The following is a 21,975-nucleotide window of genomic DNA, read 5'->3' on the forward strand; positions in this document are numbered from 1 at the left end:
TGTCTCATGTTTTAAAAATTATGGTTTCTAAACAGGAGAGTACAAACAACTTTGAAACTCTATTTGAGAGACAGTTTTCATCTCTGACAGTCTGCTCAAACCTAAATTACTGAAAGTTTTAACTCAATGTGATGGCTGTTTTTGTTATCTTTGCATTACATGTGTGCAGAAAGTTAGAGGTAGCAAGAAAACTGCTCTGCAAACAAGCTAGGAAGAAGATTTATGCAATAAAAAACTTGCAGTGCTTTCTTATCCGTCATAGCTAGCTCGTTGTAGGTGTGTGCGCAAATGTGCATTGCTTCTGAGGGCTGATTAACTGATAATGAAGACTACGTTCTTTAAAAACTTTTCATTCTTGGTCATTCCTCTTATTTTAAAACAAAATTATGTCATTGTATTTCTCTACAGAACGAAAACTGTTTTATTCACTCTTCAAGACATAAAAAAATGATTTCTACTTCAGAAGTTGAGGAACAAAAGTGTTCTTCTCCAAATTTGGGAAAACCATGTTTTGTTACAGTATGCACATTCAACAAGGTGGAAGTATTTGATGCACAGCTTCACAAAGTCCTTGCCATGATGCATTTCTCAACATAACTTCAGGTGACAAATCATACACAGTCTTTTTACAGTCTGTGGAAAAGTTTGCACAAAATTGTTCCCTTTCTTTTTCACAATCACACAGTGGGACCTTCACACACTTAGACATGCGCTCACACACACCGCTGTTACGCCCTGTTCAGAGTGATTCCATCTCAAACCTGTTATGCACCAGTTTGCACCTCCAATGCCAGCACAGTAGCTTGGATCCACCATTATGCCTCTGTGACATTTACATGGAAGGTAATGCGTTAAAGGGTTCTAAATATTGCACCTTGAACTGGCTATATGAAAAAGGTAAATGACATAAGGTTTTAACATGATGTTAAATAGCAACCCAGTTTTACTCTAGTCTCACGCATTAAGGAAATGTATCCCCAACAAAACCTGGCAAATAAATACCTTAATTGTCAATCAACAAAAGTTACAAAGTCAAAACAAAACCAAAACTGTGTTTCCATTTTTAAAGGGTCTTATTTCATAGGTGTTCACCATGTGGCAGAATCTCCAAAACCTGAAAAAATGAATGACAGTAAAGACAGTATTTGTGTTCCACTGATTCACTCACTTAAACAGTTCCCAACCAAAATGTTTGGCACATCCTAGCTAACATGTTAGCTGTTGTGTTTCACAAGTAAGGTATTTCCATGTCTTTTATTTTACACTAATGTTAATAAATACATGTTTTCCCCATTAAAAAATACATACAAATACATTTTTGGAGGAGCAGGGACAGAGTAGTACCTCGAGCTAGCAGTGTTGCTAATGCTAGCAGCAAAATGATTCAGCAAAACACTTTGTGGATTTCAATGAGAATGCAGAGGAGAACTTTATGTTCAATCAAACCCTAAATCCAATAAGTTATTCAGCAGATTATTGCCTACGAAAAAATCCTGAATTAACATCTAATGCTCAACTGAAACATTTAGCTTACGCTAGCTAGCATGTTTGCTTTCCTCCTGTTGCACATAAGGAAAGACAGAGTGGTATAATTTCAGTTTGTGACAGCTAATGCTAGCAGAACAACAACAAAAAGAGAATCAGTAGATTCAGCAAGTATCATAAATACGAGTTCAGATCTTATTCAGTAGATACTTGCACCAAAACACAATGCAATGGTCACTGCCACACAATGGCATGAATTCTTATCAAATTATCAGATTTTGCTGAAGTCCTGATCATCTTAGGGACTGTTATTTTTGTTGACGTGTCTTTGTTTCAGACTTTTGATTTTATATAAACTAAATGTGGAGTAAAATCCTTGTATGTACTGTATAGTGTACTTATAAATGCAAGTTTGTTCAGTAGTGAGTTGGTCAACTTGTTAATGTGCAAGTAGAAAACATGAGTCCCTCTGGTCTGAGGTTAAAGCGCACAAGAGGCATGGTGGTTTTCTGTGTGTTTCGCGTGTGGGTGTGCGTGCGTGCGTGTTCCCATGTCCTCCCTTTGATTTGTTTACACAGCGGCCATCCACAGACACCCAGCCAGCCATGCTTGGCCACATTAAACCTCTTCTACTAATCTGCCACCTCGATTAATGCCAGCTGAATGAGGGAGACACAATACACACATACAAGCTGTACAGCATCGACACACACAGAGTAACACACTAACACAAATGCTTTGGCATTCACTGGTCTAGACATGCTAATCTCTCCAACTGGAGACTGGAGTGTGTGGTGGCCAAGGACTGAGCAATCAGAGCACAACATCACCCTGCAAAACTCCACAAATCTATCAGCAACAGTTGTATTTAAAGTAAAGAAAAGCCTTTATTTTGAAAAGCAAATGCTTTAGTATTGCTTTTGTAAGTGTTTTTATAAAAAATGTGGATGGCTTTTATATCTATGTCAGTTTTTTAAGACTTGCAGGCTATCTCAACAGCTTTAGGTTCAATAATGCCAAAATTGTAATACAATCTTTCATTAAAATTATTTTGGGTACCCTACTCATCATCTAGAAGTTGAAATTAGACTGTAAAAGACCTCAGGAAACCATTTACAGCAGCATAATTAGCTCCACAAGCCAGCTTATTGGCTGCAACACAACGCTGACAAGTCCTAAACAAACGAAACCGCCTTAAAACTTAAATTTTAATCAAGCTCTTTTCATTATGTCGCAGATTTTCACCCTCTTGTAATTCAGAGCTGAGCGTCTTGGAGTGTAACTCCTTAATGAGTGTAAGGGAAAATGACACAACATGTTAATTGCCTCTTGCAAGAGCAGTGCAAACATCTAATTTAAGAGAATTAATGTGAGGAGGGAGCTGCAGTAATAACAGTGAAGACAGCAGAGGTCAGGCGAATCTGACAGCCAACAGCAATCTTCACACAAATCAGTGTAATCTGCTCAGAGAGAAGCCTGCCTGGATCTCCAGGAGGACTGAGTAGTACTAAACATCTTTAGGACAATCAAGCAACGAGGAAACGTAGCAACATCTGTCTGTGATTTGAACTGAAAGACAAAGATGCAACAGCAAGCAGATAAATAAACAAACAGAAACAGAGTTTTATAGAGAGACAGATGGATGGGAAGTGCAGAGAGGTTTTATTGTTTATTGTGTGTGAGGCAGTGAGACAGAAGAACATGGGAGTAATTGGAATATTACTCTTGGATTCAAATGAGTGGTTGCTTAACATTGCTCATGTAATGTCTGTAAAAAGTTGATTATTTCATTCCAAAGTTGACATATTTTATTTAGAGATATTGTCTTACTGAAACTTTAAAACTCTACTTTTCTGATACCTACTAAAATCAATGCAACACAAATAGCATGTAACATAATTGTGAGTCAAATACAGGTATTTTCGACACTTTTAGAGTCTGTATGTGATGCACCAGGCTTTCAACAAACTAAAATGTAAACCCATATGCTGCAGGATTAAAGACACAGATTAACTGTTCTGGTTATCCAGCACATGGGAAGCAATGGTATGTAGTAGAAAGACAAACATGTTAATCCTCAAATATATACCAGAGCCTTTATATTTAACTGTAGGACATACCAGGTTTATATTGGAGGCAGACCTTTATATCAAACTTCCTCTGCCTGAGAAGTGTAATTGTTCATACTTTAGTACACATTATTATTATTATTATTATTATTATTATTATTATTATTATTATTATTATTATTATTATTATTTGTATTATTACTAAAGTGAGGGCCTGATTGACGAAAGGATTGCTCAGCTTTCGCACCCACTAAACCTGTGCAAACGAGTCTAATTCACAAAGCACACACAAAGGGTTACATGCTCCACAAACTGCACTGCAAAGTAAATATCATCTATGTGCACCAGTGTGGTTTACATACACTAAAAGGTTTCAGTACATGAAAAAGGTCTCAACCACAGAGGGCAGTGAAAAGATGCTGGTGAGCTACCTCATTTTGATAGCAGACCCCAATGATGTGTTGGAAGGTCATAGGTGTTTAGACACTGTTGGATGGTGAACCTTTTGGTTTACATCCAGCTGATTGTACCTTTTAGTTTAGGACTGTAGGTTCTGTTCTGTGAGTTCACAACACAAATATTCAAACAAGGCTTTGCTTTGCCAAAAGGGCCAGAAAAAAAGTTGGATTCTGAGTTTAATTAGTTATTTGATACGACAGATTAAAGGTAGACGAGTAGAGAGTGATAAAAAATGTATCTAAGTCTAAGTCAACGGGGAGGAGAGGACCTCAATCTTGTCCTTCTGGCTGGCTGTCTTTCTAGCTTTTCATTTGTCTTTTGACTTATTTATCCAGCTGAGAGGCAATGTATCAGCTGTGGTGGGTTTCAAAAATACACACAAACACACATCCACAGTCTTCAGAGGGGCAACCCTATTAGGGAAAACCAGAGACATCGTGTGCAGCCTGTCTTTGCGCATCAGCATTAGAATTTCAAAGTAGCTTTTGATTGTTTGATCTCATATCCAAAAGTGATTGTTAGTTATAAAAAGGAGTATGAGGAAAAGCAATTAACATAGAGCCGTGCTTCTATTAATATCCAGTTTTCTCTGTAGTCCTGTGGCTGGTTGTGATCCATAATTAACGGTGAAGAGATCCCATTTTCACCTTCTGCTGCGGTTCCCCACTAGACCAGATCTCTGGAGAGCAGAGCAGAGCAGAGCGGGAGAAGCCAACAGATGATACTTCCCTCGCACGCTGCAGAAAAACTAGAAAGAGATACTTCAGTTTCTAATATTAAGCCTCATCTAAACTTACTTATTAAAGAAATTCGGGAGTGCCAGCTAAAAGATTAGTTTTATTACAGTTAAAGGCAGCTGTAACTGTAGTTAAACCCTGATGATTTGAACAGGTGGATCACACCATGACACTGTGTGGCAGCTCTGTCTTCTCAGTCTTTAAGTGAGAGAATCTTTGTAGACTTTGTCCCTGAACTGTGAAGCAGACCAGCTGCCAGAGAGGTGGTATTTTTAAATTGTGTCACAAAACTAACTACTTCTTTGTTACTATTGTAAAGCAGCTGCAGTATTCAAGTAGTTTTCAAGCAACCATATTATGCAGCTCAACAGCTAGGACCTCATAATCCCTGCCCCATCACGTTTATTGAGCTACAACAGACCCTTCTGCCACACGGTAATGAAAATACAGTCTGATACCTATTATCCCTTCTCACACAGCCTTTTACCTCTGATGCCATGCTCAGGGTGAGTATCTCAAATGCTGTCATAATGTTGTACTGGGTTGTACAATGTAGCAAACGTAAAGTTACCCTTGCCCCGCCTGGAATTGGTAGGAATCTGAAAGATGAGTCCTATCACTTCTCTATGGCAGATCTGCAGTATAAGAATCCTTAAACACAATCCTACAACCCAACAACAGCATTTGAGGATTTTGAGCATTTGGTTTCTCACTATCTGTCTTGTCTTCTCTGCTGGTGGCTGGTCATTCACCAGAAATCTGAAATTTTGAGCTGTCTAATTTGAGACTAACGTTAAAATAGCCTTCATGCTGTTTATGTGGTTATCAGAAGATTTTTGCGGCATTGTCGACAGAAAGAGGTGAAATCACAAACTTTAGTAATGTGCCAGACTACTTTGAGGTGATCTGGTTGCCCTAGCAGCACTCTTACTATCCACAGTTAATAACCATTGTTATCAGGGTTTTGACGTATCAGAATCAAGTATTAAAAACAGCCGGGTGATTAGTACGAAAACCAGGTAATAAATTAGAATAACATCCATATTTAAAGCAATACAATCAACAATAAATCTAGATTTAATAAGTTTATCAATACTTTATAGTTGTACCTGTTTATGTATTAAATTATTTAAAGAGACAACTAATTTAGGCTTAATGACAATTGACCAAGTGACTTTAACACTACCAAAGTGGATTATCAATGAAGTAATCACCTGAACTGCACAGGAAGCCTACATCACAACACTGTATCAACAGTTAACAACAGAGCTCAACGTGAAAGCATTAAATCTTTACTTTATTTGCAACTTTATCAGCAAGACTAAGTGAGGTAAGCAAATCTGGCATTAATGTATGCTTGTCACAGACCAGAACTGTGACAAGGATGTGAAGTCCTAGATACCTGCCCTGTGGCATCCCTGTTGCGTAGTTGTAAACTCCAGATTAGGCAAAATGTCAGGTTTAAGATCCAGGAGAATTTAGCAGAAACACACCAAAGAGCTCAAAAAGCTAACACTTAAAAAATGAACCATAAATATTTAATACACACATATCTGTTATCCTATCAATTTACATAAGGTTAAAGTGAGAAGTCTTTTTATAACAGAGATAACACAATACACTACGCAGCTCCATTTGGTGCAGTAGAAACAATAAGCACACACAAGTCTCACACACAAGCTGATCAGTAACAACAGCTCCTGTATATTGCAATAACAATAACATTATATTAGGTAAAACTGGTTCTATTGACCGTCTCCCCCTCTGAGCCCCTGAGGCGTCTGACAACTGCAATTTATCTCCATAACAATCAGGCCATCACTAAATACATCAACACAAGGAGATGATAAAAACACAACATTCTGCTCCATTGATTAGCATTGTTAATTTCTCGCTCGGTGATGCAGGGTAAGTGAGGCTAAGGCCTGGAGAGGACTCTTTAGAGATCATTATTATAAGGCAGCAATGAAGAAAATATAATGAGAATAAAAGGCTCTGACTCTGTTTGAGTATCTGAGTCACACATATACTGTACTTTCTTTTAAAAACAGTACAGTGGTAGAAGAAGGTCGGTGTAAAGTAAATGCTGCAGTTCTTTCATCTACATAATACAATTGACCAGCCATGAAATCACATTGCAAACACTCTTAAGACCATAATTTGTTTCAAACTATAGGAAATGTGACGTGTCTACTTTGTGATCCGACATATTCAAATTTTAGGGATTTGTTAAGTTTAGACACTATGTCAACTTTTTGACCACGTTTCTTTATATTTGTGGTATTTTTCATAGGCTACCAATATCAGGAGTACAATACGCTTTAAACCTTTGGTCAACCAATGGCAGACTTAGGAACAATAATTCAGAGAGTCACAATTTAATATGTGACATATTTACAGAATCAACTGTTGTCCACTTGCAGTGTGGTGCAGCAAAAAATGAGCCTGTAAAAGGTCCTAGCTTATTTCGCAACTTTGACCAATGTGTATCTCACAATAGCAACCCATTATATTCACTAGAGCTCAAGTGGCGGAGAGGTGGGCTGGAATTTGGAAGTAGACTGTTTTCATACCCTTAGTGCAGTCCTATTAAAAATATAAACCAAAGACATGAAGAGTGATCTCGCTCTCTGAGTAACAAAAAAACATACTGTACGTGTGGAGAGGAGAACGTTTTAAATATGTCAATTTGATAAACTAAGATGGATTTGGCGATTTTATCGATGCAGTTAGATTCATTTTCATCTCCCTAAGTTAGATGTTTCAATAAAGGAAATTACTGCTTCTGTATTACAGGACTTCAATGAATGGTGTTAGAAGATTAGACATATTTTATTTTGTCTGTGTGCCATATAAAGCGTTTGATTGGCCTTCTTGAATATCTTCCAAAAAACAATCCTGGTGCCACCTATGGCACTGTATATTATCCTTTACCAGAGCTCATGATTATCAGTAGGTTTGTGTGTTGTTCAAAGAAAGATGACGACTTAACACAGAGCAGCCCAGTATCAAACATTTTTTCCACGTCTTCATTCCTGTGTCAAGGAACTCCACGGCTGGTCCTGATGACAATAGCAACGCCACAATGCAATTTACAATTCCAATTATGGGAAATACTCTATGTTTCATGACAAAGAGAAGTCACTTATCAAAGAATGTAAGGTTGTTCGATGACAATGTCTTGTTATGAGGATGTCAATTTGCATCTGTCCATGTGTGCATCTTCATCTACAAAAGATCTCTTAGGACACTGCAGTCTGATGATAGTTATTTAATCAAATATAGAAAGCACACTTGAAGACATTCTCTCATTTTTGTAAATCGTATATCAAACCATATAAAACAGAATCCAAAATTTCAAACTGGTTTTACTTCCACGCAGGTCAAAGCAGATATAATGAGACAGAATAAGATCTTTTAATGTAAAAATCTGACATTTTGATCATGAGTCTGATTTTTTTGCCTGCAACAGGCAGAGTTTCTGTTTCAGTAAAAGGCACTTTGCTTGTTAGCATAGTTTGCATTGCAGCTCCCTTGATAACAGCAGTTTTAATCAGTGATGACATTTTACAGCTAGCTAAAGGACAAATTCAGAAAGAGATTTCTGTAATGTTACAACTGACTGGCGAAGAAAATGAACTTAGCACATTTTTGAAATGTCATGGTCTGTCTCTCTGGTTGGCTGAGTTCCATTGCTCAGTAAAATCTATTCACTGTTTTTCTCCATTTCTCTTTATTCAGCCCTTTAGCTCTTGCTTGAGCTGCCCTAAAGTGAAAGATCACACTCTGAGGGCACCCCATTAGCTTCCTTTGTGCCATTTAAATCAATTAAATATGTGATGAAAGAGTAACTAGTTTTATTTCAATAGCGTACTGATTGTAGATGATGATGGGAAAAGAGTGAAGTTGAACCGCCAGCATCCCAACAGGGATGATTTTTCCCTCAAAGGCAAAGTGTACCATTTATTAGATCCCCGGTTATCAGAAGCAAGAGATGGTAAAATAAAAGAGAAAAAACAAGCCCTCAGGACGAATAGGCTGAGACTGGCAGAGAGCTTGAGAAATAGCAGGATGTCTGGGTAAATAACCAACAGCGCAGTAAATGCAGCATTGCGGTTCTGCCGTGATATGAGACTTGCTCTCATAAATAATGTAGCCGAGAGTCGGTCGGCCTGCCAGCAGCCGCTACACTGCACCTCACACTGTGGAAACAAAGCTGTACAAACAGCTGCAAGTCAAGTCACAGGTGGATCAACACACATCGCACCACCAGTATACAGAAATCCAGGGGAGACATGCAACCAATAACATGCATGCGAATCCAGAAAACTGAGGAAAGAAATGTTCAAATGCAGAAAAACAAGGCAAACAGAAGAACCACAGAAAGTATATGACCTTCATATGAGAGTCATTGTTTCAGTATTAAAGATTTCATTGTAGTGAGAGAAAAGAAAGTACTGTAAGGTAAGGTGTTTTAAAGAAAAATTGCAGGTCGGTTTGAGGGAAGCTTTGATCAGGAAGAAAAGATACCATCACAAAATCCTAAATGTCACAGTGAGTTAACCTAAATCTTGATCTAGACGCGCCTTTCTACATGGTGTATTTAGACCCTGACCTACAGGGATTCAAAGGGAAGGAGATTGAGGGATCAAACACAGTCCTCACGAAACAAAGTGGCATGTAGAGAAGACGATGGAACAGTGATAGCAATGTTACAGGTGACCGAAACACCTAAATAATCTACAAACCTGGACTTAAAACAGCATGAACAAGACTGCCCAAAAGGAGGGAGCTGAGTTTGCAAAACAACTCTGCATCTTCTGCCAATACTTTCAAACCACCACCATCCATTTTCCATATGGGCGATGGTTAGGCCAAGGAGGGAGTTATACAATTTCTCCACCACAGCATATAGAATAAAAACTCGAGCAATGGGAGCATGCTGACAGTGCTGCACCCAGACAAGCAATCAACATGATGTAAATAGAAGCTTTCTCATTGGGAATGGACATAAGCAGCATAGCATAAGAAAAATGAGACAGTGGATGGTAGACTCAGATATTTTACAGACATATGGTAGAAAAAATTAGACAAACTCCTATAACCTCTCTTATTTAAAGCAAAAAAAAACCTTTACATAATCACCTGACAGAAATCCTCCTCATTGAAGCTGTTGCTTTTTGAAAGATGGTTAAACTTACTAAAATGTCATCAATACCAAAAGTTAATTTGCAAGGAAAGCAGTAACATTTTGTGCATAATGGCAGTACAGCAGCGTTGGCAGGACGGGGGACTACAAGTGTGTTTAAGCACAATAGATCCCAGTGGAACGTGTTTGGATTACACCAATAAAAATAGACTATTATCATCGCTGCTCATAAGCTACACTGAACCCTCCCTGATGACTTGAATACAAAACACTGGGAGAAAAAAAAATGCATAAAAACATTAAAGAAGTGAGAAAGAGAGCGCAGGGTGATGAAGAAAAGACACAAGAACTGGAGATGGTGAATTGATTTGTGTTGTATACCGTGTGCATGGGAGGCGTCTGGAGGAGATATGAGATGATGCGGCAGCTGCTGAGGCTTTAAGTGATATATCACTCCATTCCACTTTGTTTAGCATCACTTCGCCTGAGTTAATTGGTTCATGAGGAGCACTAATTAAAGGGGATGGCCTTGTTTATCGTCACGGCGATGCTCGTTAAGCAGAGAAGGATCTTTTTTTTCTTCTTTCGGGACGGGTGACATTAACCCACCCTTCACAACTGAGCATCAGTGTGTATTTGCTTTTGTCTTCCATTTAGCAGCTGCATTTAAAAGCTTGTGTGCAGTGGAGGGAAGCGCCCATACAGCTTCACAACACTCCACTTGCACTGTAAACAAGTATGTGCTTATGTTGTGTAAACATATACTGTGACACAGTGCCAAATGACATCTTTAAGTATGCACAAAACAAATACAGGCATGGTGATGCGTCCTACCTCTCTACGTCGTGAAGCCCAGCAGGTCTGTTTGATTTTCCAAACCACAGCAGCCACCAGCAGCAGAGACAGGAAGCAGCTGGAGAGAGGAGAGGGACACAGGGTGAGTCAATCAATGATTCCTCAATTATTAGAAGTCTAATGCAGTTATTCCCAAACTGGGGGAACTGAAGTTATGACAGAGAGGGTGAAATAAAGCTAAATAAAGGCTATGCAAAAAGGTTCTGCACTGCTTGCAAAGCGTAAGTGATGTTTTGAAAGGACTGACAGATTAAAATAAGGCAAATGATAAATGTCACAACTACCAGAACAAAGACAAGAAATTATAGTAAGACATATCTTCCACTTGGCTTCACCTTCACTAACTGTTTACTTCCCACATATTAAACATTTGAAGGTTGCAGCTGACAGTGTCACTTGTAATTGCTGAATTTGCAATGCCATTTTTTTTTAAAGACAATAATTCAATCATTCTACAGAGACCGGAACTTGTTAGCAAAGCACATGTCTGATTGTGCGATTAGGTTTATACTGATGTATGTTTATGCGTCAAAGGGTATGGTGAGGAATAGGGGGGTTAAAAAAAGTTCCCTAAAGAGGAATAAGATGTTACAACCACCTGACCTGGTGATGCAACAATCTGGATTTTCTTATTAAGTTGTTTTAATGACGTGTTCTTTGGTTGTGTATTTTAAACAGATTATTAATTGGTTTTCTAGTAGTAGCATAATTTGCCATTATATAAAGACAAGGACAAGATGTAGTTCATATTTCATATAACGATAATACTTCAGAAATAAAATGATGGTATCCTTAATTTCCCGAGACGCAAGTCTCCCATTCAACTGCCCTCTTCCCTACCTTAACAATAAACAGAGACCATCTTCCATGCTGTGCTCTAACAGATATTGTATTGAAGTTTATCTCCTACAGTGGGATGATATAGTTTTTTTTCTCTTCAAGATAGTATCAAATCTAAGCTGTTAATGTTGAGAACCTGATGCCATAATAGGTTGTGGCTAATATGAAATCAGAAAAACATTTATTTATGGTGCATACTACTCCAACAGTCAGCATTGGATCTTCTGACTAGTCAACCCCAGGACCCCATTGCATAGGGCTTCCAAATAGGAATAATGAAACATAACACAAACAATAACAGGAAGTCAAAACAAACAAAGTGATTTGCAAAGAAAAGAAAAAGTGAAATGACAAAATAAGGCTCCCTTGAAATATGAAAAACTAAATGTAACTTTAAAATCTGCTTCTCATCCTAATTTGTTAGGATGTCGTCTGCATGTTACTGAATTTGTCATCCTCAAACTTTGTGACATAATCACAAGTGTAACTGAGAGCAGGGCTGAAATTGACGAGAAGTGGTCTGCTAGACGAAGGATGTACGGCTAATTCAAGACTCCTCAAGAATTTCTTTCTCCAATTGTGGTTATCCTGTGATGAGACAAGAGTGGAGCTTCTAGGCTTGAAAACAATATTTGGCAAAGTACAAGCAACAAGTGCAAACAACATTTAAACCAGACAGCAGGGAAGTTTTGAAGTTTGTTTTGTCATCATGTTGTTCAGAAAATTGACGTTAATTAGTGAAAGTCAGTTTGTGCAAACTAAACATATAAACAGAAAGTACTTCTGGAATGTTTTGCTAATAAGAGAGATGTGAAGATGAACGAGAGGAGAAACTTCACAGATCTGTGTAGTTTGCAGATCTCTGAGTGAACTCAAAGTCAGTTGAACTTCTGTATCAAAAAGATTTCCACACATTAGCAACACATTTTCATTTGGTTTAGGATGAAACATAACATTGCTGAGCTGCTGTAGAGAAACAACCTCAGTGGGGTGATATGTACGGATGTGCTTAAACGGCAGAGAGGCTGTGTCTGATTTTTATTGGCTGTATTCTGGGGATACTGATCCATTCAAACAGGGCCTGACGAGCCCAGGTATATCTCAAAGTTCTTGTTCAAGTTCACTCTTAGGGTACGGATGCACATTTTGTCCTGCCAAAATCATTCACTCTCAAAGTTTTTGTAGCTTCAAATCAATAGTCTGCAAAAAATCAACCAAGAGCCCGAAGGGCAGTTCAGAAAAAAAAGTGCACTAAATCTCTAGTCTTCTCGTCTTTGGTCTCAGAAGCACAGGACAGATAGTTGAAAACATCACTACAGTATTTACTACTTGTTGGACAACAATATTTTTCCTCTGGTATTTAACAGCTCAGTGGAGAAGTTGCAGAACGTAAGTACAAAGGTCAAAATTGCAAAATAACCTGGGTAAATTACTGTTGTGACACGTGTTCACGCACAGAGGTGCTTCATTCTTATAAGAGTTAATACTGCTCCTAAGTTATGACATGTATTAATCTACGATACACTTGATACAGAAGAGGGGTTAAAAAAAATATATGTGCAATACAATTTATTTTTCTTGTAAAATACTGGACAGATTTCCTCCTTCTTTCTTCAATACATGAAGGGACTTATTTAAATAAAACACTCTGAGAAGGGAAAATAACTACGTTCTCACTCCTTCTAGACATGTTCAAACCTTTTAAAGGGGCAAAAAAGTCAAAAGGGTTATAAGCCCTGCTTCCAGACTTCATTTTGATTGGAAAATGTATATTTAATAGCATGTTTGAGGCTCACTAATAAGACCCAGTCCAACAATAAGGGCGCTATTACTAACAGAGAGGTCTAGAGTTGAGAGGAAATTAACTTTAAGAGGAGATTGCAAGTAACTCTGAACGCTAACATGATTTTAAGCATAAATTGCTCCTTTGTAGATGTCCTCTTGAAATGCATTCCAACATATTAAAAATGTGCACGTCCTTCACATTATGTACAGCTGTGGTTTCTGTTGTAGAAGTCTTTGCTGTTGATCTTTTGAACACCTTTGAGTGTGAAACAGGGACAATAAAGTTTCACCACCACCACACAACGATAGAGCAGGATCTTCACACTAATTCACTACCCTCCAGCATCGCTTCCGGCCAGCGAGGACAACAAAAGAGGAAGGGATTCTTGGGAAATCTGTGGCGAGATATGAAACCGCTGTGACCACAGGCAGCTGGGGATTTTAGGACAGCAAAGGCCAGTGAGGGGTCAGCGAGCGACATGATGCTCTCTAACAAAGAACAAGGTCTCATGTGCACACTGGTACACACTAACGCACTCACACACACTCTCTCTCAGCTTTAAAGTTCAATGTCGGAGGGCAAAGTTATCTGGCCAAACACAAAGCTCCTCTCTCAAGCAGGACTTCTGACAAGACCTCAAAACAAGCGCACCCCCAAAGACTTAACAACAGGAAGTCCATGAAAAAGTGCTGAGGACAGCAACTACAAACAATCCTCCTGTTCATCTTTCTGAGAGAGTGTGTGTGCTGGTATACCAGCGTGTGTCTTCCTCCTGTGTCTCTATGTCACGATGACAGCATGGTAAAGGGTATTAGTGTTGTAATGAGCGTGACATTTTAGATCCAGTCTGCTGGTGACTCCAGTTGTGGCCTCTACAGTCCACAGCTGACCTCTCAGCTGCACTCAGACACATCATGAGCAGGAAATCCCCTCCGGTGACCAACGATAAGAGGTGCATTGCTGCAGCTGGATGCAAATTATCAACTGAAAAAGCCTTGAATTGTTGTTTGTGTATCAAGCCAATATGGAAAGTTTTATTGCATAGACTTGAAGACATCTTGATAAGATGGGGGGTGTACTCCTTACAGAGATGATTCAACCCTGCGTAAGCTTCTTCATACAAACATCGTACAATGATGTCTCATAGTTGTATCAATAACAACACAGTGGTCACATGGACTGTACTCCCAAAGTGTCAAACATGGCAGCTAAGGCATTGAGCCAACACTTCAAACTATGGAGCTTATGAGTTATTTTTAGATGCTGTTCTCAGTTATTGTTTTACATATGAAGGGGCCTATCTTCTCAGCACAGCTGTTCCAAAATAATCTAATCAGATTTAAACTGTCAGATTGGATTACATCTTTAAAAAGGTTGTTCTAAAGAAACAAAAATATTAAAAAACAGACAACAGGATAAGGTCATCTAATCTTGTTTTTTTTATCCAGACATAACCTATAGATTGTATTGTTTAAAACTTTTGAGAAGGATTATTTATGTTATGCTATTTAATTTTTCTGGTATATATCTGATTTTATTTTATTGTAAAGATTTTATTTTAAGTATTCGTAATACTATCTTCAACCTTTTTTTAGTCTTGTATTATTTAATGTATTGCTCTTTTTTTCTGTCTCTCTGTTCTGTGAAGTACTTTGGGCTGCATTCTCGAATGTACGAAAGGTGCTATATAAATAAAGATGGGTTGAGTTGAGAGTTTGGATTGGGATAGTTTTGGTCCAAACAATCCAGATTATTTTGATCCAAGCAGAGGGCTGGATTAACACTTATCGTTGTCTATTTATTTTCTCAAGTTTTATTGTTTATTCTGCCATCCATATATCAAATTTTTTTTTTTCATATACGTATATCAGCTTGTTTGTCCCATCACTCCAATCTTTGTCTTTATGGGCTTAGTAGGGAAAAACACCAGCTATGCCAGGACTGCACTACACTATGTATTCCCCAAAACAATTCCAGCCAAGACAAACACAATGATTTCCCATCCTCCAAACGTACCTTGTAAAAACCTTGTGCTGGCTTGAATTCAAATCCAATCAAGCCTAGATTCCCCATTCAGTCTGTATTACCTCAGCTTGCCATTAATGGGCCACAGGGCATGAGCTTAGCTATCTAACCAATGGAGTGGAATAGCTAATTGTCCCTATTACCGAGGTATTAGAGAGGAGGAAGAATTGGATGGAGGGGGCTGGTTTGTTCACACTCCACTGAGCCTCTTTATAGGTTTAGGTCTGAATCTGTTCAGCCACAGGTAACAGCAATCAAACCCATTAAACAACCAAAGCATGTGGAAAAGAACGAGCCTGGTTGCATGTGAGATTGTGTACATGATTGTCCATTTTGTTTTAAGTGGGGGTGATTGGTTGAAACATACAAGGAAAAAAACACTGCAAATAAAGCTCACACATTTATCAACACATAGTGCAGGGCAACATGGTGAAACATCTGATCCCTGGAGGGCAGAGGAAAAAAAATCAATAAGCTATTCGTTGAACACGGGCCACAGATAGCACACGATCAGAAACAGCTTTCAATCTGCACGACCAGCAAATCAACTCTGAGAGTAAAGAGCGACCAAAGCGAGGCGTCCGGTCCTGAGAGAGAAGCTGCAGGCTCTCTTTCTGTAATGTTTTCAACATTTCAGCTTTTATCCACGGTTCAGCCTGAGGATGTGTCTATTTCTAACTCCTTTCAACCTTTGCCTTTTTCAAATGAGAAGCATGAGAATTAAAGTGAACTGAAGTTTATCTGTGAACAGATGGCTACTTTACACATCCAAACATCCTGATAAACTCTTTGCTTCCCCACTCCACAAGGCTGCAAATGGACTAATCAAATTTTCAGTTTGACAGACCTGAATTCCGTTGAAATACATTGTTACTCAATACGTTTAACTTTCTAATATTGCAGATGGATTCATCTGGAATATTTTTCATTTACAGCTAGCAACCCTGGACACAAGTGTCTTTCAAAGAAAGGGGGGGCCAGCCGAAAAATACCTGACGAGGTGTATTTATCAGGAGTTTATGAAATGCCTTCACAGAAGTCACTTGCTGTAAAAAGAGAACAGTATGATAATTTTTTTTTTGTCATGAAAAATTGAATTTCACCCAAAGAATTTATTACATTCCCATGAGGTTTTAGTGCCACCACATGTTGTTTACTACTCCAGTAAATATACAGGTTTTTGCTACATCTACAACTGGAGATGCTTGTAGTCTATGTCTCAAAATTCCACTACACTGGATAGGGTTATGTATTTTGACTAGGGCTGTCATACAAATGTTTTCTTTTTACCACAATCAATCACAATCACAGCCAGAGTCGGTTGATTTCTTAATTGTGCTTTGACACAGTTTGACAAAGTGCATTTTACTTTTGACTTGATTTTACTCTGATCTTTGTCGAGTGAAATATGCCATTCAAACACACACACACACAGAGAGAGAGAGAGAGAGAGAGAGAGAGAGAGAGAGAGAGAGAGAGAGAGAGAGAGAGAGAGAGAGTTGTCGTTATTTTATGCAGTTTAACTACGCTGTGCCGAAACGGAAAGAACATAGCACATAAAATATTAACACTTAGGCACATTGAAGCTGACAGCCCTCATTTCGACATTATGTTCACAAAATACACTAGCTTGCTAATCAGCCGTGTCATTGTTCCAACATAAATATGTTCACAAACACATACAGGTTATGGATTGTTTTTAGTCACAGCCTTACGGCTACTGTGAGATACTTTTGGTTTGTGGTCATTTTGGTGCCCCCTGTGTACAAAGCAGTGTATCTCATATCTCTGTTAATCGTGTCCTGCATATTTAAGTACATAGCAAAATTGTTACATTTTAAGAGTTAAACCTACCATTCATTTCATAGCATTAATTTCATGTCCTTAAAAGTACTTATTTACCTTTCTTTGTACAGATAGTATTTTTATTTTTATTTAGAACTTTTGGATTTGTGTTTAGGTTCATATATTTATTATCCTTACTGTCTTGTTGTTAAGTACCAGTGTTCCATTTACCACGTCAAATTCCTTGTGTGTGCGAGCTCACTTGGTAATAAAGCTTTCTTGAATCTTGAATCTTGAATTCATCATACATATTCGCTTTGGAAGCCATCAGTAGAAGCTGATTCTGTAGGATGCTGTAACTCACTTTGTCTCGTGACCACGCCACAATGTCAATCGGGCATTCTGGCATTTTAAATAACTAAAAATGATCAGTCTTGCTGTTGATTGCTTGCTTTGTGTGGATCATAAAGAGGCATCACTAATAAGTTCAGTCTCTCATAACTAGCAAAAACATTCTCACAGGTGCTTTAAGTTGCGAGATGATTAGTGAATGGGATTGCTTATGTGACACCAAACATTAGTAAATTCAGAGGGGCAGCATTCATCAAGCAGCTTTTATGTTATAGGCTCAGATTCAGATAACTTCATTGATCCCAGAAGGACAATTTAATTTACAGCCTACCAGCTAGTCAAATGAAAAAAGGCTCCATCCAAAAGGAAAAAAATAACCTTTTCTAGTTGTCATTTCTCCATAAGGGGTTAAAATGTATTGTTTTTAGGAGTTAACTCAGATCCAGCAGCAATCAGAATCAAATATTCACCAAGACCATAACATAAAATCTTGTCATGAGCAAACTTTTTAATTTATTTCTCTTATAGTCTGAACATCTGTATCACACAGATCCAGACAGATTATGATGGTGATGAGTTCTATAGGATATGGACAGATGGACACAGTTTGGGCCGGCTGCTTTATTACTCCTATTTTAGACCCAGACAGATCTGCAAGCTCATTCTTTATGGCAGATCAACTGTTCCCCCTCCCTCTCAGACAGATTTACAGCCAACCTGGCCATGGCCACGCTGATGATAACCATTTATCTATAATGGTGATGGTTTGAGAGGATGACTCTTCACTGCTGAGATATTTTTGTAATAAGACTGCTGCTGCTGCTGCTGCTGAAGTAGACCATTCTGGATGGGCTGTTGGGTCAGTTTTAAACACACTGGCAGCTACATTATGAAATGTTAAACCTTTGATTACTATGCTGCACCAAGAGGCCACATGACTTGGTTGTCGAAAGCTAGCTACCTAGCCTTGCAGCCTGTAGTTACGTTGGTTGCAAAAGCACCCAAAAACATTTTTGTCCGTGACTGTTGTGAAGTGTGACATTTTAGATTAACTCAATTTTAAAAGGATATGTATATAAGCTTGTGAAGGTGTACCTCAGCAGCACTTGAGTTTGCCTTTCGTAACCTGAATAAATGAAGCAAGCTAAAAGGTATGTGGACCAATCCCTGCAGAGGATCCCTTTGGCTACATGGTAAAGGGATGGTCATTTTGAAATGAAGTGATGGGAGCTCATATAGCCTCATCAGTTACTCAGTGCTGAGTAGTTCCTTCCCTGTTTAGGGGAAGATAGAGAAAAAGAAGAGAGAGGAACTGATTGCTAATCAACCGAGCAAGAGCTGGAGGTAATTGGACGAAGCTGAAGTGCAGTGTCACCAATTAGCATTTGAGACTGTGGAGAGCGCAGACATAAATGGTGTTTAATTAATGCCATTTTCCCTTTTTCCTCTGCTTCATTTAGAGATGAGAAAGAATATAAGAGGATAGAGGGATAGAGAGAGCGAGAGAGAGAGAGCGAGAGAGAGAGAGAGAGGAGAGAGAGAGAGAGAGAGGAGAGAGAGAGAGAGAGGACAGTTCTCATCTTTGTGGAAGGACAATTAACAACTGATCAGAGAGACACATGAAGTATAAACTAGTTTTTTTCAACAGCAAACGTGACACTGAATCAAACACTTCTCATTTGTAGTAGAGCCAGATTGCCCTCTGGGTCATTAGGGCATAGGATTGGTGCATTGTTTAGCCTCAAGCTATGGTGATGGATAATGAAACCATTCCATAAGCTGATCTTTTTCAATTTGGATGTTTATTTGTTCAATGTTGCATGACTGAAACCTTCATATTCCTACTCTCCAATTTGCCCTGGGAGTTTCCATTTCTTGTTTGTCTTTTATTTTTTGATTTAACTCACTGTCAAATTGTATCATTAATGGAGCCACGCAATTGTTCATGCAGCAAACAAAGCAAACCCATCTCTTGCATAAAGGGTTTTAATATAAAATAATATGATTTAAGATCTGCACCTGACTCATGGATCCTCAGCCCTATCAGGTTCTTTATGAAGATTTGATCATGTGCTTCATTATTTTCAGGTCAGTGCCAAACTAAACTGTCACATCAGCCTTTTAACACACATGCCAGCTGTTAGCCAGATGTCTACCCATTAAAACATTTCAGCTAACTACTTTCAATGTGTGACAAGTCAAGTCCTGGTCTTTTAAGCTATATCATTCAGCCAGATGTCTCAAGGTCTTCCATTCAACAGGCTAAGCTTAAGTTAGCCTCACCTCACTCTCTGAAGCAGAAGAGCTTTGGAGAAACACTGATCTCTAATATGAAGCCTGCTTTCTTTTTGTCAGTTTGTCAGTTTGCTAACACGTGTAGCCCTAACCGGAGATTTGTTCTATGAGACACATTTTCAAGTACTGGAAATACCATGCGTTATCAGATTTGAACCTGAGGCACCTGCATCAATGACTATAGATACATACTACACTGTACTGTACTGTACTGTACTGTACTGTAAATAAGGCCTGTGATGGAACCGCTGTGCTGAACTAGCATCCCTTACTATGCAATATCAATTTGAAAACAGCACAGAGGATCAAGGAGATAAAGTCCATGAATGATTAAACAATACCATTATCATGCTCAATCACTCACTCACTCACTCACTCACTCTGAAAACTGCTGTCAATTACCTTTTTTCAATGCCAAGTGCTTGAAAAAGATGGAATCACCAAAGCTTAGGAATTAAATGGTCTACAGTCATATTTTCAACCCAAAGCAGCCTTAAGCAGTGGTGGTCCATCGACATGGATGGAGATAGGATAAAGAGGTAGGAAGACAAAGTGGTTGAAAAGACCAATGAGTTTCACAGCGGTTAGCTCTGCAGAGATGTGCAGGAGAGTGCCAGATTTTTGTTTGCTGCTGGAATTGCAGTTCAGTTCTGCATGCTGTGTGTCTCTGCTCTGCCCTCCGTCAAAGACTATAACTCCGACTGTTCTCAGTCACAGGTTGGCAAATATCAGCACAGTTTTTGTTTTGGTATGGTATCAAAACTGGTATTGATATTTTTATTTTTACTAGCATTGTATCAAAGTACAAAACTCTGGTGTTGTGACAACTCTTATTACACATCAGCCAAAGAGGCTAAACAGCTTTGTAAAGATTTGCTGGATTCAGCACGACCACTATGACTATTATGTAACTGAAAGACCTGAATACCTTTTCTCAGTGGAAAAAAGCATGCACCCCTTTCATTATATAACAAGGCGAGTAAACAAACCAACAGCAAATGCAAAACAGTCCTGTACTGGTTGCACATAACCTTTTCTCCCTGAGAGTCTCTTGCAGTGCAGATGGAGCAGTGACTAACACAAACACACACGCACAAACACAGGCAACACCAACTTCTCCCGGCAAATCTGTCCCCTACTGATGACATCATCCCTCTATGCTGGCCTAAAGGTCGCTGATGTCCGGAAGCCGGCCCTGGGCACAGAAATGGCTCGCTTCCTCACATGGCTTCATAGTGACACACACATGCACACAAGCATGAACACTCAATAAGGAGATACATATGCATGTATACAGGACACAGTGTTCACATACACACACGGACAAACACACACTTGTCTAGTGTTGTGGCTGAGTGGCAGATTCTTGCCTGAAGACAGCAGACTTCATTCCAGACTTCTTCCCAAAAACACTCTCATTATATCCACTGCCTGTCTGCATGATGAGCTGTAACATAAACGTATTGCTCCCTGTCCAAAAAAGTCAAATGCTTTTTTGACTATTCTGTTGTCAGTTTACTCGATGCAGGATGGCTATACTTTTTTATTGTTTTTTACCTTGAGCCTTATACATAATTCATACTAATAAAAAACACAATGCTTTCCAAAGACTAACACAAAAAAGTGTATGACATGTACTCATACAACAAACACAGAAAAGGGTTGGCAGTGACTCCAAGAATAACATATATGACCCTTGGAGAGAGCAAGTGAAACCTTTTGGTACATTTATGTTGAATGTTTAAAGTCTGGTCAGGATTTAGGCATCGACATCACCCTTTAAAACTCAAATTCTGGTCTCTGCTGTTCTAGTAATGTGTTTGTTTTACCAAACCATCAGCCTTCATTTCACTCCGTTTTTACTTTGTAACTTGAATTGCATCTTTGCTTCACTTATCATTTATACAGCCTAAATCTCCTTAAATCATGCATCTCTCGTAAGAGTCTGACACATCACTTAAGTTTAAATATTTCAAACATTTCTCCTCCACTCTATTTTATAGTTTTTACATTTTACCTTTGTTTATTCTTTTACTATTTTTTCTTTGTTTTGTATTTGCATTGAGTGTAAATAGTTTGTATTTTTCCTTGGATGGACAGTGACAAAACTATTCCAAGTTGCACTGTACCTTGCAAGAT

At 38.6% G+C, this 21,975-nt stretch overlaps 1 protein-coding gene across 3 annotated transcripts in view; it reads right to left on the reverse strand.

Annotated features, from left to right (window-relative positions):
* Nucleotides 1-21,975, reverse strand: part of atrnl1a (attractin-like 1a) — a 305,950-nt gene that overhangs the window by 98,612 nt on the left and 185,363 nt on the right. For all 3 annotated transcript variants that reach the window (XM_034681468.1, XM_034681469.1, XM_034681470.1), the window contains one exon: nucleotides 10,734-10,812. In XM_034681468.1, coding sequence (XP_034537359.1) covers nucleotides 10,734-10,812 — 79 coding nt within the window. The remainder of the gene's footprint in view (nucleotides 1-10,733; nucleotides 10,813-21,975) is intronic.

Source organism: Notolabrus celidotus, chromosome 4 (assembly GCF_009762535.1).
Source record: "Notolabrus celidotus isolate fNotCel1 chromosome 4, fNotCel1.pri, whole genome shotgun sequence".
NCBI lineage: Eukaryota > Metazoa > Chordata > Actinopteri > Labriformes > Labridae > Notolabrus > Notolabrus celidotus.